Source organism: Leishmania braziliensis, chromosome 17 (genome assembly GCF_000002845.2).
Source record: "Leishmania braziliensis MHOM/BR/75/M2904 complete genome, chromosome 17".
NCBI classification, from domain to species: Eukaryota; Euglenozoa; class Kinetoplastea; order Trypanosomatida; family Trypanosomatidae; genus Leishmania; species Leishmania braziliensis.
In genome coordinates this window covers 234,438-259,424 of record NC_009309.2, presented here as the reverse complement: position 1 = coordinate 259,424, position 24,987 = coordinate 234,438, and the positions used below count along the sequence as shown (strand labels likewise).

General features: G+C 60.8%; 6 protein-coding genes across 6 annotated transcripts; all 6 read left to right on the top strand.

The window, feature by feature from the left end:
• Positions 1-3,264: 3,264 nt before the first annotated feature.
• Positions 3,265-8,142, top strand: LBRM_17_0580 (conserved hypothetical protein; the record flags this gene model as incomplete). Its single annotated transcript, XM_001563775.1, has 1 exon — positions 3,265-8,142. One exon carries the CDS (start codon positions 3,265-3,267, stop codon positions 8,140-8,142), a length of 4,878 nt encoding a protein of 1,625 aa, XP_001563825.1.
• A 1,095-nt stretch (positions 8,143-9,237) lies between these two features.
• Positions 9,238-10,176, top strand: LBRM_17_0570 (bis(5'-nucleosyl)-tetraphosphatase,symmetrical-like protein; the record flags this gene model as incomplete). The annotated part of the gene is made up of 1 exon (XM_001563774.2): positions 9,238-10,176. The coding sequence occupies one exon, from the start codon at positions 9,238-9,240 to the stop codon at positions 10,174-10,176; it is 939 nt and encodes a 312-aa protein (XP_001563824.2).
• A 493-nt stretch (positions 10,177-10,669) lies between these two features.
• Positions 10,670-14,275, top strand: LBRM_17_0560 (conserved hypothetical protein; the record flags this gene model as incomplete). Its single annotated transcript, XM_001563773.2, has 1 exon — positions 10,670-14,275. One exon carries the CDS (start codon positions 10,670-10,672, stop codon positions 14,273-14,275), a length of 3,606 nt encoding a protein of 1,201 aa, XP_001563823.2.
• Positions 14,276-15,400: 1,125 nt separating this feature from the next.
• Positions 15,401-16,066, top strand: LBRM_17_0550 (conserved hypothetical protein; the record flags this gene model as incomplete). Its single annotated transcript, XM_001563772.2, has 1 exon — positions 15,401-16,066. One exon carries the CDS (start codon positions 15,401-15,403, stop codon positions 16,064-16,066), a length of 666 nt encoding a protein of 221 aa, XP_001563822.2.
• An 813-nt stretch (positions 16,067-16,879) lies between these two features.
• Positions 16,880-17,791, top strand: LBRM_17_0540 (putative RNA-binding protein; the record flags this gene model as incomplete). Its single annotated transcript, XM_001563771.1, has 1 exon — positions 16,880-17,791. One exon carries the CDS (start codon positions 16,880-16,882, stop codon positions 17,789-17,791), a length of 912 nt encoding a protein of 303 aa, XP_001563821.1.
• Positions 17,792-18,953: 1,162 nt separating this feature from the next.
• LBRM_17_0530 (conserved hypothetical protein) lies at positions 18,954-22,955 on the top strand (the record flags this gene model as incomplete). Its single annotated transcript, XM_001563770.1, has 1 exon — positions 18,954-22,955. The coding sequence occupies one exon, from the start codon at positions 18,954-18,956 to the stop codon at positions 22,953-22,955; it is 4,002 nt and encodes a 1,333-aa protein (XP_001563820.1).
• Between the last annotated feature and the right edge of the window lie 2,032 nt (positions 22,956-24,987).

The window sequence follows — 24,987 nt, the reverse complement described above, 5'->3', positions numbered from 1 at the left end:
AGGGAGACTGGATACAGACAGACACAAGCACACATCTGCGTGAGAAGATGATTATGTATGTCTTGTTGCTTCCTTCCGTCGATGAGGAAGGCCTGTCATCCATGACATGATGGGCACTTCCCTCCCACCGGTTCACGCGCCGCAGGCCACTGCTCTGCTTCCCTCTCACCGGCTCCTAGGACCGTGTGTCTTTGTTCCACAAGCACAGGCAGAAATGGTGAGGGAGTCACACAACAGCCCACTCGCTGAAGCGGTGGCGGGGAGGGGGCGGGGGGAGGCGCAGTCTCACGGACAAGTTGGGCTTTTACCTGTGTGCTGTGTCTCTCCTTGCGTCTTGTTCTATGTTTCCTCCTTTTCGTTTTCTGTTGCGCGTTCGACGGCTCTACTCGTGTCTCGTGGCTGTGCTGCGAGAGGGCGGGCGCGAGGGAAAGGGGGGCTGTATTTTCCTTTTCTCTACCCACCGTGTGTTGCTCTTGTCCCCTGCGAAAGATGAGGATGGCACCTTAGGGTACATTTTGGGGCACAAGTGCTGGCGCTACTGACCCGCCGTGTGCGCCTCTCATTTCAGCTTTCTCTGTGGTCACTAGGAGTTGGCCCACCACAACGGCAAGGTGGACACGCTCGCGTAATCGGCAGTGCCAGAGGTGCCAGCACCAGCTGCATTGATTACGTACCTAAATCACCGGCCTCAGACGACAAGCTCACATTCCCTAAAACCTCGCTACGGGGTGCGGCACGCTGAGACAAGAGCCACCGGGCAGCAGTCATCCCGCACCAATAAGCAAGGATGCTGACCTTACGAGACGACAGCAGGATATCCTCGCTCAGTTCTGCACGGACAAGTGTCCGTGCTTTGCATTCCTGCAGCGGCGGGTGGCTGACAGTGACGGTATGGTGTGCAGATGGTGTACTGCCGGCTGCTGTGCTAGCGGTGTGGTGCCCTCACCCTTGCCTCTGTCGCTGGCCCCCTGTGCCCCCCCCCCCCCTCAGGAGAAGAGGCGATGAGTTATCTTCGTGCAGGCATGTGCCTATCTACGGGTCTCCTCCGCCTGACGCACCGGCCTCTATTGAAGGTGAGTGGACTCAGGAGAGGGCGGAATGGCCCTACCGCCATTGACGTATCGCAGCGTTCCACTTGTGACGGCACATGCGATCAAGTCATCGAGACACGCCCTTCCAGGCAATAACGTCGCCGTGAAGCAGGGTCCCAGGGCTCAGCCATGGCGAGCACTGTGCGTTGGTGCTGTCACGCACGCCTGGCACGGTGTGTATCGCATCCCGGCAAGGTGTGTGGAGGTCAGAGGCGCAAAAGTGGTGGCCCGAAAAGACGTGCAGGAGATGCCTGCCCGCCAGTTCCATAGTGCAGGCGTGCGACACAGGCGGCATCTCCTACGCCCAACCGAGTTGACTGATGCGGTGCAGGGGATGGGGCCTGCATGACGAGGGCATTGCGAATTCACACCGCGGAGTCCTCCAGACTTCAGTGTGGAAAGCTTCCAGGCCGTACTATCGAATGCAGCGGCTTGAAGCAGCTGAGGGACAAACATGGCGCCCAGGCAGGGTGCGAGGTCTCACAGGACCCCTGACCCGATGTTGGCCTACCTCCTGCTTGACATCATTCCTCATGCGCCTGGACCACCCCCTGTTACCTGCATAACAGACGTCACCACTACCGTCCGCGAGCAAGACCCTGGACGCGCCCCGCGTGGATCGATGCGTGCAGTCTACCCAGCTCTGTCTGGCGCCGATCGCGCAGCACGTTCCCGAGGAAGGGACGAGAAGAGCCCGTTAGACGCATGGCTCGATTCAGCAGAAGATGACTCGTGCTAGATGGCCGGGATTTGGTTCTAGTGTAACAGGAGGGGTAGGAGTGTTAAGGTTGCAGGCGCACATTTGCTGCCTTGTTTGTGGTGGAATGGACGCGCTGGAGAAAACAAAATGTTCGCGTGATCTGCCCCCCTCCTCTCTCGCTGTGCGGTTGGTGTGGGCGTGAGTGGTGGCTTACCTGTGCATAACAGAGTGTGCGTTACTCCGAGCAGTTGCTTCGCCATCATAATCAGAGGCACGCGAACTTGTGAGGTGTGGAGGAGCTCTGCGTTGTGTGCTGTGCTGAGCCTTTTTTCCCTCTCCCACTGCCTCCCCGTCGCTCCTCTTCGAGCCTCTTTGCTCCCTCTCTACTGTGTCTCCGATCTCCCCTCCCCCTTTTTTGGCTATTGCCGTGTGGGTGCGCCGCAGAGGCGGAGGCGTGCGCCACTTCTTCTGAGAACGAGTGAAATCAATTCGTAGCAGCACAGCGAGACTGAATAGAGGGCAAGAGGCGCAGAGGTGGACGAATCATTGCTCCAGGCGGTTGTCGTTGCCCCTCCTTTCCCCACTCTCGTGATTTGTTGCCTTCTCCATAGCTGCCGCAGGGAGCTGCTACTTCGAGCGTCATCTCTCGTCTCTTTCTGGAGGCTTCTCTGACATCTTGGCTATTCCACCCCTTTCAGTGCGGAAAGGGGGGCTGTTTGTGCTTGTGGGAGGGGGCGGCATGCGCTCCTGCCAGTAGCGACTCCGACATTTCTCAGCGGGACGCCCTGCAACGCACCGTTGCTCCGGCGAACAATACACACGCGCACTCTCCCCCTCACACCGCGAGAGGGGCGAGGGGAAGGGGCGTAGCGGAGGTGATGTGTGTAGCGAAGAGAAAAACCGGTCGCTGAGGTGGTGGCTTACGCAGTTGTTTGCCCCCCTTCACACCCACGCACACACGCACGCCCACTCACGCTGATGTGGAGGCATACTGATCACTGTGATAGACGCAGACGTAGATAACACTGCTGTGCTGGGTCACACTCACCCATCCAGCCTCTCCGTACAGAACTCACATTGATGGAGCGCGGCCGATGTGACCACGCCCCTACGGCCCCCCTGCCGCGTGTGTGCGTGGCCTTGCGCTGGCGAGAGGTTCGGTCATGGCGGAGGGTAGATGAGCAGAGGAGCGGCGAGTCCGTAGAAAGAGCTGGACTAGAAGCGTCCGGTGTTGGCGCCAGCACAAGCCGTTCGACCACTGGTGGGGCACACACAAAGGTTGACTCGTCTAAGGGGGTTCCTGGTTCGACTCCAAGCGATGTGACATCACGACTATGCGTGCTGCGTCGCCGCTACCCGCCATTTGCTTCACTGCTGTCGACATCAGACGCGCTGCACCACGGTCAACCCCGGCACTCTCGCGGAGGCGAGGTGGCGCGCGCTAGGGAGGTGGGCACGGTCGTTGGCTTAGGCATGCGAGACTGTGATTACTCTGCCGCTTCCCCCTCTTTGTCTTCCGCGTCGCCGCGACCAACCACAATGGAGGTGGTCGTGCAGACACCCTTCATTGCCGTCGAGGGGCTAGGCGCCGACGTAGCCGCTGCCGCCAGCGACGGTGCGCGGCAATGTCCGGTACGGCCACAACGTCACTCCGACGGGCCTGAGTCGCCTTGTCTCGCTTACACAGACGCATGCCTCGCAGCGAGGCTGGCTGACGTGATTGCCGAGGAGCTCTTACAAGGGCACGCTCTACTGCGGCACGGAGTGGTGGGTGGTCCCAGGACTTACAACGCCTCGGCAAAGAGGACCACGGCGGCGGCCGCCGAGAACAGTGAGGTGCTGACCTTCACAATGGGGCCGCAGGGCACGGCCAACTCCTCTTTTCTTTTTGGCGGCACGCTGGGGTGGCCATTGAGGCAGCGAGCGCTGCCAGCGACGGTGCCGTTGTCATCCCAGCCTTTCAGCGGACTGTTCGCAGGCGTGTTGGACCGTCTCTTCAGGCCGACCAACACGCCTGCTGACACACAAGTTGTAGCAGCCATGAGTGTGACGGAGGTACGCGACGCGGCCCCGCTCCGCCATCCCTCTGTGCTACAACGACCGCGATCGACGGTGGATCTGCTCTCTGGAGCCGTGCTGCGGACCGAGCTTGACGAGGTGGAGGGACTAGGTGACTCTGTCGATCACCCGTCCGACATACCCGCGGCCTGCTATGTGCGTGTGGAGTCTACCCATGACGCCATGGCGGTGCTCTACGCGGCTCTCTCGTGCTCGGTCGGCTGGCGGTACACTGACCCGCTGGCAGGCGAGATGGGGAACCCGGAGGCGAATGCGTCGCCCCCATCGCGAACCTCCTTCGCATTCTTGCAGCCGGCCTGCGAGCCGCTAGAAGAGAGGATGTGCCACGTGTGTGTGACCCTCATCGTGTCCTGTGAGCCTCTCAGGTCGCTGCAGCGCCAGGAAGTGCCGCAAAGCCAGGCGTGGACGACGCCACCTGCGGCGGACAATTTTAATGGCGAGGCTGGCCACAGGCGTGGTTCATTTGGTCCTGTAGCACTGCCTTCGGCGGCGTCAGCAGTACTAGCGCCAGTTGGAATCTGGAAGCTGTGGGACGTGGCCGGTCCCAGCGTGTCCTGCGGCTACCGTCCACTCACGGCCTCCTCTCCAAAGAGTGAGGTAGACAAGTCTACCGTGAACCACTCAACGACAGTCCCGGTAGCAGGAAGGCCTGCCCCCTCCGCCCAGCTGCCTACGCCGCTACTGCCGTGGAGCAGTCGATATAGCCTCGCTGCCCTCACGCACACCTGTCTCGCCGAGGTGGGCTCTACCCTGAGCTCCTCGGCTTTGTCTTTGTCTACAGGGACTGTTGACGCCTTGATTCCTGCCCTGCGCCATGACACCAGCGCTGCCCTTCAGATCGTGTCGAGTGCAGTATCATCGTGTTCCCTGGTCGTGCCAATCTGCTCCGTGGTAGCGGAGGCAGCGGTAGATGACGTCAACAGCGAGGTGCTAGTTGCTGCGGCTGGTTGGGCCGCGCTCGGACGCAAGCATCAGCGCGAAAAGCAGCGCCAATGTCACCAGGGGCGGCACCGCGTGCGCGGCCTTGATAACGCGGATGCAGCGAGGCGAGTGCTTCAAGGGTACACTGTGCTGTTGAGGGATTTTGTGGCCGAACGCTATGGCGCTGCCGATGACGGCGGCCCTGCTTCGTCGTCTTTTGCTAAAGTGCAATCACCGTTGGCGTCGTTGATAGCTTCGCAGGTGTCGATGAAGAACGATCAGAAAGGGGGCAGTGCGAGGCAGGGGGCTGCACGCGCTTCAGGAGTTCCTCTGAGGCAAGCGTCGCCGCCCACCAGCCCAACAATTGACAGCTCTCCTGCACCAGAGGCCAGCGAACACGACGTCGCACTGCGCGCCGGTGCCGCTCCGGCGAGACGTGTCGCTACGAACACTGTGGCTGTCGGCGGCAATACAGCGGCGACAGTGCCGCTCAGCATCAATGTCACCGCGGACGCGGAAGTGCTTACCAGCTTTAGCCTTCGATCAGGAATGGAAGCAGGGGTGCGATCTACGACGCCTGTGGATGTCCCACAAAACGTTCTCAATCCGGGCCATGGTGATGCGCTTGCTGTGGGGGCGGTGGGGAATACAGGCGGGGCAGCGCTTTCCACAGCCTGCTCTGCGACTTCGCCAGCCAGCGTGGCTGCCACGTGCGCCTCGGCTGCGGCATACGCCGAGGAGGCTAAGCTACGGCGCTTTCACGCTCTCTTTGAGTCCGAGTCTTTCGACATGGGAGATGAAGCGGACGTAACGGCTCCCATGGAGGGTGTGAGGCAGCATGGAGAGGCCTCGAGCTGTGGCACCGGAGGCGTTGTGGTACCTCATGGACATCACAGAGAACAGACGCCCCTACCGCAGCACACACCACGGGCGAAGAAGTCTGACTCACCACCTTCTGTGTTTCAAACCGGCCGACGTCCAGATCTCGAGGCACATACGCGTGCGCCAAGCTCGCTCAAAGGACTGCGAGCGTCGCTGCTATCAGCACCACTACGCATCAGCGTCGAGTCTGCGCTACACGAGTCGATGGCAGACGTCGACACCACCGCCTCCTCTCTGTGCCCTCCCCAAGAACTCCTCTACGACGTAACTATTGCCCCTCAAGGGGAAAGGCCGTCTGGGGCGGAGATGGGAGCTGCTGCGACCTGTGACGTTGCGCTTGATGCCTGTGCTAAACCAACAAACAAGCCAGCACCTCCCTTACCGTCTCCGGACGCAGCCCTAGCTACCTTTCTTGGGCCTTACTGTGACGAGTTTGTTCGGCTGTGCGACCAAATGTGCGCCGACGTACGCGCATGGCGCGTGCATGAAGCCGCAACGCTTGATCAGCTGTCTGCTTTAGCAGCGCGTCACGCAGACGATATAGGCGAGGTGGCTGCACTCCAGCGGCGTCTAGCCGCTCCTTCTAGTGTCGTGCATGCTGGGCCAGGACCTAAAGGAGCTTCGACGTGGCTCAGTGCACGAGGGGGTGGAGCCGATGTTGGTGCTTTTCTGTGTGATGCACTCACTGACGGTTACCCTGACCTTGCCGTGTCTCGCAGTGCTGCCGTTGCGTCTACCAGTACCCTCATCTTTGAGCAGCTCGTGAAATCGGAGGAGAAGGTGGCATGGCTGGAGCGTCAGTTGGTGGATTGGCGCCGCCGCGCGAATGAGGCGTTCGTACGCAACACGAGCAACGCCAACGCGGATGCCGAGCCCCTCACTGGAAACGAAGGGGACCGTGAGTCGACACTGGGACTCTCTTCCTTGCCCCCTGCAGTGGCGACAAAGGACTCCGCGACGGTCGGGGGTGTCTTGTCTGGGTTAGGAGACGACCCGACAGCCCCGCATGTGCGTAAGGCCAAGGCGATTCTGCAGCGCCTTCTCCAGCGATGCACTCGAGCCTATGCAGCAGCGCAGGAGCAAGGAGATCGTTGGCACAGACAGTTAGTGCAGGAGCAGGCGACCAAAGCCGTGCTACAGGACCGTGTGATGGAACTGGAGGCCGAGCTGGCTGGGCTGCGCCACCAGCGCAGCGGTACGGCCGCTTCGCCGCATTTTCACCGCTCCTCTGCACCGTCGAGCAATCCGGTCTCGAGTGGTGTGTACACGAATGCGGCATCTTTTCCACCCACCGACTCGCCACCTGGCCGCTTCACTGCATCGCCTCCTCCCGTCGCTGTGTCAGATACCCGCTCTCCCAATTGTACGCTGAATGCCGCGCCGGTGAGCCCCATTGCCAGCGACACCGCCTCTTCGTTTCCATCGTCATCGGTATCCCGCGGCTTACAACGCCGGTGTGACAGTGTAGCCGGCTCCGCAACACTGTGGGATTGCCTAAGCGCAGAGCGACTAGCGGCGCGTGGAGCAAAGAGTGCGGGTGACTGCACAGGCGCCGGCTACGGTGGCGTTGTCTCGCCTCAGCTGGCGGTACTTCTGTCCCGCGCCGTGCTGGGCAGGGACACTATTGACCCATCTGCCACAGTTGATCGCCACATCGGTACTGCGGCCGCACCATCACACTCGGCGGTGGCGCCAGCGCCTTTGTTCGACATTCATGTTGGGGCGTTGAGTACCGTCTCGAGCGGAGGCGCTGATTCCCCCTCCCGCCGTGCTGCGCCAGGCCCTTCCTCTTCGATGCCTCTCTCCTTTGCAGGTGGCGCTGCGAAGGCGACGGCGCGTGTCAGAAGTCCAGCCAGCAACGTAGAGAGCCGCGAAATCCGGCAACGTCAACCGCCACCATCGCGATGGCAGGATGCGTGTCGTGTAAAGCTGGCAGCAACGCCGCCTTCGAGAACGCGAGGCAGTGTACACAGAATCCTTGAAGGCACGCGTGATGCTGGAGCACTGCATCATCACGTCAGCGCGGGAACGGAGAAAATCGGCGGCGGAGCACTGTTGTGTGCTGCGTCGCACCCGCCGCTATTGCAGTGTCATGTTGTCAGCGATGACGAGCTTGAGGTATACCCCAGCGCAGCGCTGGGGGCTCTGGAGCAGGCCGCCACGCAGCTTGAGGCGGAGGCTGTGCGCCTGTACAGCGCTGCTCACAACACATCTGATACCGCGCCAGGTAGCCAATTCCACGTAACAGCAACTGAGTGTAGACAACTTGGTGGAGGAGATGAGGTCACTGTTCGCAAAGGCGACGACACCAGAGCAGTGCACCCCTACTCGCTCTCTCCTCTCTACCAGTCGATGGAGCAACTGCGATCTGCTACGCAGGCCGTGCAGCGCGAGGTTCGGGACGCTGCCGAACGTGAGAGGGCGTACCTCTCTACGATACTCTTCTCTACCGACGCTGGTGCGGAGTGACACCCACATCTACACGGAGAAGAGGGGAGGGGGTGGGGGCTGGAGCAAGGGCGATGCCAAGACGGTGTGATAGCGACCAGCCGTGGCGGAGGCGATGTATGCCAGCAGTGATGAGCGACCCTTGTGCCTATGTGTACCCTTCGCCTTGCCAACGATACGCACGGTGCGATGTGCAGCATCACTACTGCCGCAAGTGAGCCATGCGGGGCGAGGGGGAGGTGGAGGAGAAGTCGGCTTACAGAAAAGAAACGCAGGCAAAGTCGATTCGCTCGCTGACGAACAGAGCGACGGTGCGTCGAGGTTGAGGGAGGCAGTCAGGCTGCATGGCGGGCCTACCCCGCTTTACGCCCAAGCACATTGTATCGTGTCGGCTACTCACGCACAGCGTCATGAGTGAAAGCCGCAAGTCCTCGCGTTGTTTTCTTTGCCTACCGCGCCGTGCCTGTGTGTGCGCCTCTCTCGGACTACTGCCCTGACGCACAGGCCATACATAAACACCCCCCCTCCCCTCCCCCCCCACACACACACACGCCACAGCGTCTCTCTACTCAGCCCCGTGCTGCGTTCTCGACTCTGCCGTGGCCTTCACTCTCGCCAAGGGACGCACTAATGCACCCGCAGTGGCTTCGCGCACCGACACACTAGCGTACAAGCCGACATGACACCAATAGAGACGGCAAACATGCACCCGCATCACTACCGCAGGAGCATTCACACCTCCTCCCCCCACTGTACCGGCTGCCTTGGCGACGGTCTTGACCTTTCCTCTCTTCCTCGCTTTTCTTCGTGGCGTGCGCACACACAAGTCCACGAGGGCACATCGGCGCCATTCTTTCTCTTGCCTTTCTTCCCCCCCCTCCCCCCCCGGAAGCCTCTATGTCTCTCCGCGTTGTGGACGTGCGCGGTCGTGCCACAGGGCGTCTGATCCTCGTCGGCGACATTCATGGCTGCGCTGATCAGCTGCGGGAGCTCCTCGTAAAGGTTCACTTCACTAACGCCGCTGTTCGGCGCTGCCCCACCTTGCTGACGTCTTCGTCATCCGCATCATCGCTCTCCACGAATGACCCTTTGCCTTCTGGGGGTGGTGGCCCGACTATGTGCATCCCGGCTGCGCTGAGGCTGGATCCGCTGACAGAATCGGCCTCGACGCCAGCCGAGGATGGAGCTGCGGATGACGTCTGCGTTTTCGTCGGAGATCTTGTTAACAAGGGCCCTGATTCGTACGGCGTTGTGCGATGTCTGCGCAACATTGGTGCGATTGGCGTACTGGGCAACCACGACGCGGTGTTGCTGCGGCTCTCCGAGAAGTTGAGGGCGGATGTTCCGCTGACGGTGGAGGAGACGAGCAGCAGTCTCTACCCACTGGCGATGGGCTGTCCGGACGACGTCTTCACCTTCATGGCGTCCGTCCCCCACATCCTGTGCTTCCGCGCGTATCAGCTTGTCGTCGTTCATGCGGGCATCGATCCATCGATCTCGCTTGCTGCCCAGGGCGTGGAGGCTGTGACGCGCATGCGTAACTTGATAAAGGCCACAAAGTATGGGAGGGGGTCGATGAGCGAGGCAGCAGGGCAGCGAGCACACGTGGCCCTCTCTCTTTCCGCTGCCTTTGCGGCGATGGAACGGGCCAAATTTGGGACGAGTTGGAGTGCGACGTGGTCGAAGTTGGCCTGCAAGCTCAGTCGCGCTGCGACCGGCAAGGAGGAGAGCGACAGTGGCGAAATCGATAGCGGCAGTGACCGAAGCAGCACAAATATCAGCGGCGATGTTGCAGAGGACGGTGGCGTGAAGAAGCCAAAGAAAGTAGACGGTGGTGGGGCTAAGTGGCGGAAGCGCATTCACCCGGACTATGCTGGCTTCACTATTGTGTACGGTCACGATGCCAAGAGGCGGTTGCAGGTGCATCCGTACGCCTACGGGCTCGATTCTGGTTGCGTCTACGGTGGTGAGCTGACAGGGCTGGTGTGGCCGAGCACACTGGTGTCCGTGCCCGGGTGGGCGAACCCATCGCCGCACCACAAGTCAAAGGTCTGAAGTGTGTAGAGCAAAAATATAAACGAGGTCAAGGAGAGGGAGCGGCAGGAGGGGGGGGGGAGAGGGAGAGAGAGAAAAGAGAACACGATCGTGCGCATGCATGTGGGTCTGCTGTTTCTTGTGGTACTCGTGGACTGCCGCAGCGCAAGGCACTTCCTCTTTCAAACGATGAGGGGATCCGTGAGGGTGGGGAAGAGGGGCCCTTCTTGCAGATTGAAGACGACTTGTGCACATGTGCCCGTGTGTGCATGTCTGTGCAGGAGCCCCCCTCCCTCCCTCCCTTCCTTCCTTCCCCCACACACGCACATTTGCTTGCGGTGCTCTACCCTAATTACCCGTCATTTCTTATGTTCCTTCGCCCTCGGGGATGCCTCTCTCTTCCACTCTTTCCTCGCTACGCGCCTTATCCGCCTTATTTACTCTCTGCCGCCCCTAGACGCGCTCTCGCTGATTCGTTGCGTGGGGCACACAATCTCACTCTTGCAGCAGTAGTATGACCTCGTACTGCGAGGTGTGCCAAGGCCTGTACGACATGCCTCACCCACACTTGTGGCCACACCGCTCGCCATTGTCGTCATCACCATGCAAGCGGGGTGCCTGGAGCCCGGCTCAGCCGTCATCATCGCCACCTCAGCAAGGAGAAAGCAGGGGAGGCCGAGGTAACCGAGGCTTATCTCGACCTCGCGTCGCCAACCGCTACCATGACACCCCACGCGCGTCGCGCTCGCCTTTCCTAGAGGGCCGGAACAACGGCCACGTCTGCGTTGGCCCCTACGTGTGCCCTTGCCAGCAGCGGCGAAGCGCTTCCATGCCAGCAGTGCCCGACTCCTACGACACCCCCCCTTATCTTGGACGGGACGTGTCACCCGGCATGGATGGCGATGCGAGGTGCGGCGACGAACAGGACGGTCACTATCGCTGCACAGCATCCCCTTCACTTCCGCTCTCTGCCTCCACAGCCGTTGGGCGAGGAGGCTCTCCCTTCATAGAGCGATACCGCGAAGACACCTACTCTAGCCAGCGCCGCGCAGATGGCAATCCGTCCCAGCTGGATTACCTGCGTCGTGGGGTGGGACATGGCTGCACCTATGTGTCTCCTTACGACGACTGCGAAGGCAGCAGAGGGCAGAGTGGGTTGGCGACCGACGGCGGGGGCGCTGACCTTCTGTCTTCATCTTTCCCACCATGCGCACTGGTGGATGTGCGGGAGGCGGCCGCACCCCACTATCGCTGCACCAGCGTGGGAAGGTCGCCGCACGTGTGGCGCGGTGGCGAGTTTGGTAGCAGCATACCACAGCGCACGTCCTTGCCGCCTCACCATCCAAGCGGCCCCCCCTCTACGCTGGCACCTAATCCTGACAACGCTACTCGCTACGCCTCCGAATGCGCCGCATGGTCGCGATCGCGCCGTAACACCAGCATTGATCACCCTTCTCGACGAATATCCCCGGCAGCTGATGGAGGCGGTGGTCATGGTACTCACACGACTTCGATGCAGAGCGCCACAGGCGCTGGCGAACCGTCTTCGTCGCAACGACCACCGCTGTTGCCGTCGGTAACATCGACCACGCCGGTATCGCCTTTTGTGGGCCTCACCTTCAATGCTGAGCCATGCGCTCAGACGCCGGCCAGTGTTCAGGCACCACTGCACTACAGCACACACGGTGACTCAGTGCGACAGCCCCTGACCCCCGCTGGCCCACTGCTGTCTCGCGCTCCTGACTCTCTGGCGAACCTCGTGGCCAAGATACGAGCAGAGGTCAGCAAGGACGCGACTTTGTGGGTTGCAAGGTCACCCGGCACAGGTTCACTGCTCGACCCTGGCGTTGCAAAGCCGCGGGCAACTGCCGAGGAGAAGAGGAAGAGACAGCACCGTACAGAGAAGCCGCAGGAACAGGGCCACGCTCTAGGTGGGACATCGCATGCGGAACAGACCTCGGCCAATCAGGCTACAGCGTCTTCGGGGCTGTGCTCGTCCGCAAGGTCAACGGGAGCAGAGGGAGCTGCCACCTCTCTTGTGCTGGTAGCTCCACGGTCAACCAGCGCTGGCGACGACTGTGGCTCGAATGCTCACGGGTCTTCTGCTGCCCCTCCAGCGGCGAGTGGACGGGTTCGCAGCGTGCGGTCACGACGACAGCACGGTAGCTCTGGAAAGCACCGTCGCCCGTCCCGACCTCGGCGCACTTCATCGTCATCCTCATCAACGTGTTCGACCCGGTGGTCATCGTCCTCTTCCGCGAAACTCTGCAGCACTGTTAGAAGAGCTGAGGCGATCCTGCGCCGACTGCAAGACAGACCGCGCGGCAGTGGCGGCAGCTGCGCGCGATCTCTCTCTGCAGAGGCAGAGAGGACGAGGGGATTCGTGGGCGACGCGTTCGCTGATGACGCCGTTGCTGTTGATGCAGCAACCGTCCGTCGTCGTCCGAGTACCTTGGCGCACACTTCTGCCCGCGGAAAGAGCCGCACAGGGCCACAGGGCTGCAGTGCACGTCGCGGCCACTCCGCTCCTTCTCTGCCCTCTCGACCGCATGCAACATCTGTGCCATCCTGCCGATCTTCTTCTCTTTTCATTCCCATAGATGCATCCTCGAAGGCGAGCCAATGTGCACCCCAGCGGGCGCATGCACCTGATCGGGACGCAGAGGGGGCAACAAGGGAAGTGAGGCAGGAGAGAGGTGGCGCTTTGGCGGTGACTGAGTCACGACGGCAGCACGAGATGTGGCGCACCACGCAGGAGCACCGGATCGAACGGCTACGCGAGGGTCTGTCGGCGTTATGTGCGGCCGTTCGCAAAGACCTTCAGAAGGTTCGGGAGGAGGTTGGCAGGGTGCGTTCTGAGGCCAATGGTGCGGCGGAAGACACTCAAAAGCGAATGCATGAGGCGTTGGCGACTGCGTTGCGATCCAACTCACCTGCGAAGCGCGCAACCAACGCACGAGGCCAGGAGATGGATTTCCACCCGAGCTCGGTCGTGGCGGCGGTGACACGGTGTACACCATCGGACCAGCACCGTCTCGCAATGCTTCTCCTGCCTCACTTCCGACCGCTACTTGCGGAGATGGTCCAGGAGGAAGTGCAATGTCAGCTCCGTCAGTACCGGGGCGAGCAGAAAGAGGAACAGCACGCACTGGAGCACCGTTTGCAGGCGTACGTCGAGGAGGCGGCGGTGTCACGTCAGCACTGTGCGCACGGAGACGGGACTGTAGGCAGTGAAGTCACTGCCACCGCCCCTGTGTGGGCATCTTTTTCTTCTGCGGAAGCTTTCGACGCACACCTCCGCGCTACCACTCGCGCGGTATTACTCGAGGAGGACAACCGATGGTATAGTCTGGCGAGTGAGAACGAGCGTCGACATGAGCGGTTCGTGCAGAAGCTGCAGCAGGACTGGCAGGGGACGCTAAGCACTGCCCAGGCAGAGTGGAAGGCAGAGTGGAAGGCCCTTTTGGAGGAGGAGGCGAATGTGTGGACCCACCATGCCCGGGCACCGCTGCAGAAGCACGCCGATCTGCTTCAGGACATTGTAAAGGCCCTCACACACGACGTGACCCACCTGCAGGAGCAGCAGGAAGCGCTCTCAGCACGTCTCTCGGCCAGCCTGCGGCAGGAGCGAGAAATGCGAGGGCAGGAGCAGACGCAGCTCACCGAGCGTGTTGAGCAGCGTGTGCGGCAACTGCTACCACGTGAGGTTGAGTCTGCCTGCGTGCGATTCCATGCGTTACGAGAGCAGCGGCTCGCAGGGGCAGGGTCGCGAAGCGTTGTGACCGAGCTTGGCACTCCCGGTGCATCGCGCTGGAGTGCGATACCCACGACCAGCGCTGCCGCTGCGACCGCGGCGTCATCAGCAGAGGAGCTTCGCTTGTCCACTGTGCAGCCGGCCCTGGAGCACATGCGACGTCTGCTCGTGCTGCATCAAGAGATGATTGATGCGATGGTTGAGTCTCGTTGTCGTCGTGCTGAGCACACAGTGGAGGGCAATCGGCACGTGTGGTCCCAGAACGTGGCGGAGGTGCGGGCAAAGCTCTCTGCGCTGCGCGACGACGTGCGTGGTGCCTTGAGCGAGTTGTGCACAAATCTAAACGTGGCCTCTCCCGCGCTGTGAGCTCCTGCTCAGCAGCAGCGGCGGTGCGTTGGGCATTTTCCTACGAGAAGACTCCGTCACTTGCCTGTTTGCGCGTCTCTCTGTGCATACTCGAGTTTCATCGTTTATGGGGCTCTTCAAGGGAGACGAAGCGGCCAGCACAAGCGGAGGATGGCAGAGAAGGGGAGTGGGGCAACGGTGTGATGAGTGGATCGGCCGTGGGGGCGCTTGGGGGAGGCTAGTGTATAGAGTGCCTGAGAAGAGACCTGAGAAGAGATTCGCTGATAGTAGTGAGGAGAGGAGGGAGGGAAGTGCAAAGGGCCAGTTTGGGGCTGCAGCAAGGTCGACCGGCGATCGTACCCTCCTCGCCCTCCTGCTGCCGTCGTTGTTCATTGCCTTCACGCCTCTCTCCCTCTTTCTTCCAAAGCCACACCCACCTAGCACTCTCTTGCGCTCTGTCCTCGTGCACACGACTGGCCTCTCTCCCCCCGTTCCGCCGCCGCCGCTGCTCACTCCCTCTTCCCCCCCTCCCCCCTCCCATGCCGTTTCGGTGTCTGTTTTCCCATTCTCTCTTTGCCCATCTGTATGTGCCCATCCCCTGTATGCACCTCCCTGCGCCATAGAGCTCATCGCCGTCTCCTCGCTTCCCGCGAAGCAAACAAACAAACAACAATGCCAATCCATCAGCCGGGGGAATCTCTACTCATGCCACTCGAGGAGGAGGAGGAGAGTGGTGTACGCCAGCAAACAGGGAGACTACACGTGCCAGTAAAAGTCCTGCTGCTGTAGACGTGGGTATGCGAGAGGGGTGTTATTCTTGCGATCTCCTCATTTTCTTGCCTCTGCACAGCTAAGTCGCTTTCTCCATCATCCCATACACGCCTCCAAAGCGCGTCCTCATACACGTGCGCGCGTGTGTGTGTGTGTTTTCCACCCTCAGGGAGGAGCGGCGTTCAGTCTCGTTGTCCTCTCCCCTCTACATTCATGTTTCTTCTGTTCACCGATGCACGTGTGCATAAGCTAGGGCTAATGGTGCCGAGGGCCGTGCACTGCCGCACGAGAACTGGACGTGGTGTTGGCCTCTCACGGCGAGTCTGCGCATCTTACTTCACTATCTTTCATGCGCCGGCTGCCTCAGCTGTTGCCATGCACTCTGCACCACTCACGGCACCGCGCCGGGCACAGAGCTCGCTACAGAGGCTGCTGGATGACCCCAGCGACCCATATCTCGCTGCCCTTCAGCAGTTTGACATTCTTCGTATTGCCCACATCGTCGCGGAGGGCCCTGCTATGTCAGGCGTACCTGCCGCCTTCCTGCGACGCGCTGCCATTCGTGTCGAGACCGACGGCATCGCTGCAGCTCGAGCTCAGCTAGCGGCACCCACACCCCTCACGCAGCGTCGCGCACAGTCGTCTGGCGAGGCGGTATTGCAGTCGCTGCACGCGGTTGGGGTAAAGCATTGGAGTGAGGCCGAGGCTGCCGCTGCAACCGAGTTTAAGTGCGCGCAGGAGGCCTATGAAGCTCTTCCGCAGGAGGAGAAAGCTGCGCTGCAGATGGAGCGCGTTGTGTCACACCTCTTCGACGGCCTTTGCGCGATGAGTGCCGCCATGCGGATGCAGACTGAGGAGGGCGCCCCCTCTCTCGAGGAGCGTGACGCCGCTTTCAGCGTCTACGGGCGCATCATGTCGGCCTACCAGGATGGCGCCATCACCGAAGATCGCTGGAGGGCCGACTTTATGCCGGAGCTTGAGGAGCTGCAAGTTATTTGGCAGCACCTCGGTGATCCTCGCGCGATGACACTGGAGAGGTGAGTTTAAGGCAGTGCGCGTCCCTTTCTCTGTGCTGGAGGCTGGAGGGTGACAGGCACTCGCTCAATAGAAGCGCTGAACATCCCTCTTTCCCCTCCGCCTCTCTGGTGAGGCAGTAATCGGCACCTGCGTTGCATTCGTCTGGTAACGGTGTCTTGTTATTAACTCGCCCCTCCCCGACGACGGAGGCGATACTCTGCCACTATCAATATCAACACAATCAACCCCACCAACTAGAGGACAGCACAGCACACGGACAGTGATGGGAGGAGAGAGGGGGGGGGGGCAAAAGGGTCCCCACAGTGATGCGGCCACTGTTGTGTTTGCGAGGCTGCCCCAGCTGCACCCTGATGATGGCGTCTGTGGGCACACTACAGGGCGGCGACATACCTCAGACATTGACCTGCTCTCGTTCTCTTTCATCATCTTCAAAATCCCCTCCTCCTCCTCCTCCCCTCTCTCTGCGTCTCCACATTCCGTTTTCTCTGGCCGTGAGTGCCGCGCAGTGCAACCCATTTTCGTGGCACACAAACGCGCCATACATTAACCGCCTCCCCTCATCCTCCATCTTCCCCCCACGCCGTCCCCCCTCCGAAATACGAGGGCTCGTAAGGGGAGCCCAGCGATCCTTTGATTAGGCGTGTGTGTGTCGGGCTTCTTTGTCTGCTGCTGTCTGTGCCTTGCGCGCGTCACCCACGTGTGCCTCTCTCTCTCTCTAACCGCCACCCAGTCGGAAGAGGAAGAGGAAAGACTCCCAGCATAAACACGCCCATCCACGCCTCAGGCTGCTGAGGTGCGAGGGAGCGACCCTCCGTGATGGACGGCCGACTTGTGCAGACGTCGTGCCGCACGACCCACTTTTCAGCGGTGGAGGCGACGCTGCGGGATTGGCCCGAGGTCGAGGCCGTCGGCTCCTTCCGTGAGAAGAAGAACAACAAGAGGGACATTACAACCGTGTTTGTCACCTTCCGAGACGAGGCGGCAGCGAAGGCTGCCAAGGCAAAACTCGAGGCCATTCCCGGTATAGCCGAGGCGACCACTGTCTTGTCAGTCTCTCCGGAGCCAGAAAAGGCCGTTGCCAGCGGCAGTCGAAGCAAACTCTCGCGAAGGACGAGGGGCAATGCCAGGAGCGACAAGAGGAGCCTCGCGGCAGAATTCTTGAGCTTCGAGTCGTACGGGGATCAGAAGAAGCGCGACGCGCAGACGAAAAAGAGGAGCAACGGCGCGCGAGGGGAGGCGGGTGAGGGGACGGCGCGTAGGGGTGGCAGTTGTCGTGGAGAGCGTGGTGGGAGCCGTGCTAATGAGAACAACCACGGCCGCGGCACCAGTGGCATGCGCGGTCGAAGTGGCGCTCATCTGCAGTCGCCGCAGAGCTTTCACCAGCCGCAGCAGTACCAGGAGCACCAGCTCCACCTGCAGCCGTATCAGCCGCCGCCACCACCGCCGCCGCCGCCGCGCCTACCACCGTTTGAGGCGAACGTTGCCTTCATTGACAACGTACCCTTCGGCACCACGAACAGCCACCTCATGAAGCACTTCTCTGCCTTTGGCCGAATTCTCGATGTGAACCGCCTCGAGCTGATGGTCATGATTTGCTTTGACAACCCGGAGTCGGTGCAGCAGTGCATCCAGCACATGAACGGCACCAAAATCCATGACAATGTCATCACGGTGAGCAGTGGCACCGTACGTATCCCCGGCAGCATAGCCCTCCGCATGGGTGCTTAAGTGGTGAATGCCAAGCATGAGGGAGGGATGCGAGGATTTAAAGACGAAAGAACAGTGAGGGAGGGATGCGAGCACGTGAGAGCATCCACAGTCCACGCCAATGGAGTCGAAGAGAGAAGACGAAATCGAGGGGAGGGGAGAGGATGGGGTCAGCCGTCACTGTGTGGTATCATCGCATGTTTTGCAGCTGTCAGGGATCAGCGCGAGCGACTATGGCATTCCTCGCATTTCTTCCACCCTTTCGCACGCCCCCACGCTGTTGAAAAGCTTCATACACACCGCGACACTGGCTAATGACCACCGCTGCCTGCTCTCCTGCACTGAGACGCTGCTGTGCGTGAGACTTGTATGCACGCGCCTGTGTACTTCTCTCTGCGCTTGTCCACCTCGCCACTCCCCTGCTGAGTGCCAGAAGCGTCCGTCTCCCTGTCTTTCCATCTCTGTCTGCGCCGCTTGCTCTTCCCTTGTGTGTGCCAGTTGTAAAAGGGAAAGAAACGCATAAATGAGTATTGGATAACAAGAATCAACGAGAGAAATTAACTGCATTCAGTCACCAGCACCGTGCTCTCTTGGCGGCATATACACCGACACACAGATATTCACGCAGAGTGATAAGGGTGAGGTGGTTGTCTGGCCTGTGTGCTTGTTTTCATCACTCGCGTGAGTCGTGCCTAGCGTTGTTCAGCTCTTGCCTTCACTGATCTACCCACCATTTCTCCCAGCTGAACTCTGAGTGTGGTGGTGGTGGAGCGCCATGGTCTGGCAAAGGGGGATTCAGTGGCATGCAGGTACCAGCGGCACACTTTATTAGCGCTTCTGACACCGCCTCACCAAAGTCCACGCGTATATGCTCGGGGGAGGGACGCTGACTGGCGCTACGCTAATTTTTTTTTTGCTGTGGAGTCCTCCATGGGTATGGGCCTGCACTCACTGATGTCGCTCGCATCTGTGTCCCTTCTCACGCTGTTTTCTTCAGCTTCACCCCCCCCCCCCTCCCCCTTTACACACACACACACACGCCCAGGCGTACACGTGCATGGGCACTACGCTGCTCGCGTCTCTCATCATCATCATCATTGTTCTCTTTCGCTGTGTGTGAGGAGGAAACAGAAGACGCTCAACCAGTAAGCAAAAAGCGGGGGGAAGGAGACGCTCTGCAGTGATGGACCTCGAGGAGGCCTCACGGAAGGCCGTGGCGGAGGACGAGGAGGAACAACAGCAGCAAGCGAAGGCAAGGATAGCAGCACGTGATGGCCCTTATCCTTCGCTCTGCTTCGCTTATTCTCCCCCAATATTCCCTGACGCTTCGGGTTCAATGAAGCGGAAGGCAAGCACCTACCCCGAGGACGAGCAGGCAGAAGACGGCCACGACGGCGGTGAGGAGGCGGATGACGACACGTACGACGAGTTCAGCGACAAGGATCTTCTGCAGTCCGTTCCCTTTGCGAATGACGCTGCTGTGCTGCCACCATTTGGTCAGCTGAGCCCACCGACATCCGTGCCCACTGGCATTACTGCTGCTGCTACAGCCATGCAGAGCTCCTCTTCTCCGCGTCCTGCTACTGATTCGGCCACTGCCGCGACTCTAGCCTCTCCGCCCCCGCTCTTGGCGTCTCCGCGGGGCGTACTCGAGTTTCCTCCTCTGGGCATCGCCAGCTTTCTGCTCCGTGGCGACGACGGGCGAGTGCGTTGGGTGACGGCCACTGGTGGTACTGCTGCATCTGCAATGCGGAAATCAGGTGCGCAGGCCCCACAAGCCATAGGTCACTCGCGCCCGAACGAGGTGGTGAACAGTGAGGCCAGTGACAAGGAGGATGACGCTGTCGGCGTGCATGAAAATGGCGGGACGGCAACGCTTAGCAGCAGCGGCGTAGCCATGGTACTGAGTGAGGGGGACGAGGATGACATGTCCTGCATGACACCGTCATCTATGCACAGTGGGGCGAGCAACCCAACAGGCTTTCTGCGCGACGGCGTCAAGGTGCGAGCGATGCTGCGCGACATCTACGCTGAGGAGGCGAAGCGGCAGCAACGTCAAGTGGAGGAGGAGGAACAGGAGCGGCCGAATGCGCAGCGGGCAGCAGCAGGCCTGGGTCGCAGCAAGGTGGAGGCGTTCGGTGAAGGTGACGAGGTACTGGATGACGAGGAGAGAGAGCGGCGGTGGCTCGTTGGGCCGGCACGTCAATGCCGCACGGCCGCTGCAGGCGCTTTTCCGCGCCATCGGCCGCATTCTACTTCCTCGAACGGGGAGCTGTGGGTCACCAAGTACAGCCCCAAACTGTTCCGCGAAGTGCTCAGTGATGAGACCATTAACCTTCGGCTCCTGCAGTGGCTCAAGTCGTGGGATGCTTATGTGTTCCCCGATGAGGCGCTGTCGGCAGCAAAGGGCGTATCGACATTAACTGCTGGTGATGTAGCCACACCTTCACCGCCAGCGGAGCGCATCGCTGTCTTGACCGGACCGCCTGGAGTTGGCAAGACGACACTTGTCCACGTCCTCGCCGCGCACTGTGGCTACGAGGTGATCGAAGTGAACGCGAGTGTTGAGCGGACAGCATCACGACTGGAGGCAATCATCAAGACGGCGGTGTCCGCGGCTGGGCCGGCTCCTGGAGGCCGCGTTCGTCGCCCAACGGCGTCCTCGGCTGTTGTTGGGGCGCAGGTCTCCGCTCTCGATCACCGTGCACCTCTTGGCGATGAGGCGGGTTACCGTGGTGCCGCTTTAGATGCTGAAACGGCGGCAGCGTCGTCCTGGTCGCACACTTCTTCCTCTCTGGTGCATCACTTGCTTCGTCCCAAGTGCCTTGTCATTGATGAGATGGACGGCATCGCCAGCAGCAGTGTGGCCACGTACCTCATCCAGCAGCAGCTGCACCGGCCGGTATTCTGTCTCTGCAACGACTTATTCGTGCCATCCCTGCGGCCACTGCGGCAGCGCTGCTCCCACGTGTACTACATGCCACCCATTCATCCGCAGCGACTACTCGCACGGCTAGAAGAGATCGCGCGGCGAGAGGGCGCGGTCATGTTCGACTCGTTGGCCCTGTCGGAGCTCATCAAGACCAGCGGCGGTGATGTGCGGAGCTGCCTGAATGCGATGCAGTTTATCAACAGTATTGTACACCAGCAACAGCAGCGGCAGCTCGAGACAGGCACTGGTGCGTCCTCCTCTGCTACTGCTGAACCCGTCGTCACGGCGCCGTCGCGGCACACCGTCATGGAGCTCATTCGGCGCATGCAGGGAAAGGATGCCCGGGCCGCACTGCGTGACAGCTGGCAGCTGCTCTTTATCCGACCCGAGCGTAACAAGGCGGTACAGTTGCTGAAGCAGGAGTTTGGAATGGATTACGAGGCCTTCGTTGAGGCAGCAGCAGCCCAGCACAACCGCAATGTTGTCCCTGCGCGGCGTGCGCTTGAGCGAGAGAGGGCGATCGGCGCGCCGGCGGGCGAGGGCTCTGCCGCTACACGGACGGAAAAGATAAGAGGCGTCGATGATGCGTCAGCGTGTGCAGCGACCCAGCCAGTGGCCGTGGGTTTCCGTGTCGATCCCGGTTACCTGTACGCTGCTCAGAAGCTCTCTCGCTGCTCTGACAACAGCAGCCTGGTGGACGGACTCCAGGAGAACTACCTGAACCGTGCCTACACTGATTACACCTTCTCCCGCACCAGCGCCACTGCTGACAGCTTCTCGCAGCAGGACATGACGGTTGCGGCAGCCTTTCAGCATCCGGAGCTGATGGGGATGGCGGAGCGGCTGTTTCAAGTGTCTGCGCTGACGTGTTACGTACACTGCAGCACCGCTGCGCGTGGGGGCCGCATCGAGTTCCCTCGCGAGCAGGCCACGCTGCGCCGCTTGCAGTCGGAGTCGAAGCATGTCGTCCAAGAATTCTGTGAAGGGTGCCGCCCGTACTCCTCTACATTCCTTGGTGGCGACGAGGTCATAAGCACCGACGTGGTGCCTATGCTACTGCGGTGCCTGTTCGACCGATCGCTGCGTTTGCCTGCGCACGCCATTTCCTCTTTCAGCCGACTACCGCCGGCGGATCAGCGGCTGCTGCAGGCGTCTGTGGCCCGCCACGTTGAGTACGGTCTGAACTACCAGAGGGACCGGCAGTACACCCCCTCACCCGCCGTTGCTCCTGCTGGGGCGTCGCTCAGTCCATTCGGCTCGCTGACCTCAGCGAGTGTTGAGGATGAGGCGCCGTGGCGACTGACCCCGGAGTTGGACAAACTTCTTGCAGGCGTGGTGCGTCCAGTGGAGCACGCGCTTGGCAGAAGCGGCAGTGTTGACCACCGTGGCTTTTTCTTCTCTTCACGCTCGTCACGCTTTGGTGGGAACGGCGCTGACCCGCGCGGCAGTCGCAGCCTTCCCGCATTACCGTTTTCTGCCAGGGTGAAGGGCGGGACTGACTCTCTGACCTATGCAACGGGCTCAGGTGGTGGTGGTTGCAGTGGGACGGCGAGCTCACCATCGTTGGCATCCGTGATGATGCCGATGCGTAGCGAGGTGCGGCAGATTCTTTTTGGTGAGATCCATCAGTATCGCATCATGCAGTCCATGGAGCTCCTGAAGCGTTCGTCACAGCAACCGGCAATGCAGGAGCTTCGATTAGCCGAGTCGACAACCGGCGCTCCTGAGCGAGGCGCGAAGCGGCAGCGCGCTGAAAGTGATGTCTCCGCCTCCACAGCCTCCTTAGATCTCGTCCGCAGAGGCGATGTTACCGTGAGTGGTGGTGTGCACCACGTTGAGCATGTGACAGCGGCAAGCGGGGCAGGGGAGCTGGATGCACCTGCCGTTAAGTGTCCACGAACAGACGAGGCCAGCACCGTGCCAGTAGCTGTGACCGCCACCGACACGGTACGGCGCGACTTCTTTGGCCGTCCATTGCCCAGCACTGATGCAGCACAGGCAGCGACAGCATGGACTGGCAGCACCGCGCGAAACGACGGTCATACTGGTGGCAACCGTCGCAGCACCAGCGCCACCGGTGCCACCATGTCATCGTCGTCCCTGACTCCTCTGTTATCTGGAGACGCAGGCAAGGGTCGCTTTCCGCGTCCGCATTCTCCTCATCGACCCATCGTGAGGGCATTTGTGCGCTACGTGTACCAGGACGGCTCCACGAACGCTGTCAAGATACCGGCGACGCTCGCTGATTTTTAGAGTACAGAGAGAGCGCAAACCTGAGGCGTGGGTGCGCGGGCGGTGGTGCGGCCATGAGTGATGTTCAGTCCAGTTAGCCGAGCCGAAGAGCACCCATAAAGCGCGCCTTCATAGACGACAGCCCGTACCCACTCTGCACACCAGCATGCGCTGAGTGCGTACGATGCTCGTGCAGGGCCCGCATTGCACTAGCAGTGAGCGAAAACATGAACTGTGGGGGGGGGCGGAGGGGAGTGGCTCTCGGTTTGTCGGTCGAGGGGAGGTGGAGAAGGGCGAGAGGGGGATGAGTCGGGGTGGGGTGAGAGGGAAAGTTGTCGAAGGATGCTGGACTATTTCTCTTGACCTTTGTGTACGACACTCTCTTTCCCTCTCTTTCTGTGTGCCGTTTGCCGTGGTGTAAAACACCAACACACACGCGCGCACATGAGAGGTCCACGCAGCATCAAGCACTGTGTGGTCATTGTCGTCATTCAGGCGCTCAGGCATACGCGCCCCCACACGACGTTGTGGGTACTGCACTCTCTTCAGCCGTCCGTCTCTCACTTAGCAGCTGCGGCACGCTGTGCAGCTGCCACCTTTAAGCACTACAAAAATGAAAATGACAGGAGAGAGAGAGAGCAGGGGGTGGGGGCGCAGTGATGGGACATCGTTAGCCTCCGTCTCTCTCAGCTTCAAGGGCACGTCTTGATGGGTGGAGGAGGGGGATATCCACTGCTGCCTTTGCCGCTGCGCGATGGATCATGACGGAAGCTGTCTTGCTATCAGCCACACATTTCTCTCGCTCTCTCTCTCTCTCACACACACGCACATACACACGCTGTATACCTGCGTTGCTCTCTGCCATTCTGTGTGGCGGGGGGTAACGTTGCACCGCTACTGCTGTTGGCCGTCTTGATGCTCCTGAGGCTGTTGGTGCCGCCATAGCTGCCAACAAGCTCGTTGTCACGGGAGAAAACGAAGACAGGGGCGACAGAGGAGATACAACCCCTCCCCTCGGTCTTGCACTCACACTCTCTTGCTCACCCGCCTCCTTTACTACTACCCCCTTGCCTCCTCGCCCCTCTTCTTGTAGCTTCACTCTCTCTGCCGCATCAGAGGTGGAGGAGGACACAGAGCGAGTGAGTGAGCTAAAGGGCTCACCAGTCGGCATCGAAGCGCCATTACCCGCGCACCCTCAGCTGTACATGCGCCGAGAGACATAGACAGACATCTACATAGGTACCCCCACACACACACACACTTAAGTCGTGCACTTTGCTGACGCAATCCAGAGAGATAGCGAGACATCCTCCACCCGGCGTGGTGACACGTGGACGCGGTGGCTCTTTGACCCACACCCACGCATGCATAGATCTCGAGAGTGGTCCGCACATAGACAATGGAGAGCAGACAGCCACCATACTTCACAGTGGAGAAGCAGCGCCGGTCCTCGCCGCGCGCGACGTCGACAGAGAATGACTCCTCGTCGCTGACGTATCCAAGTGGACCGGAAACTAGTGCTACACCAGCCACGGGTAGTAGCAGCGGCGCGGCTGCTGGCAGCTCTGGGTCCCATTGCGTGGCATCGGCGCGAGCTGCCGTCGTTGCTGCTGCTACTGCCTCCACCCGCACCCCGCCCCACAACAGTGACGGAGCAGCTCGCCATCGTGCCCCTGGTAGCGGCACTCTCGGATCTTTCTTGGATACGACAGCTTTTGCCTCTCCTGCGCCCACCTTCGCATCGTCGCCGGAGTACGGCAGGGCCATGGCGTACTTGTTGGACAGCGTGGCGAGCTTCTCATCTACGTCGCCTTCGCGAACACCACCTCGATCGTCGTCGTCTTCACCGGTCCGCAAAGCAGCGCACCCGTCCTCGCGCCAACGCCAGTCCCAGCAGCAGCAGCAGCGCCAGTTATCCTTTGCACAGGCTACTGCCCAGCCGATGCGTTCCGCCAACGTGAAGGGGGGAGGTGAAGACTGGCCGGAGTGGCCCCGTCGTTCGCCTAGGCGGCAGCAGCAACAGGAACATCAGCAGGGCCACCGCAGCGCTCAG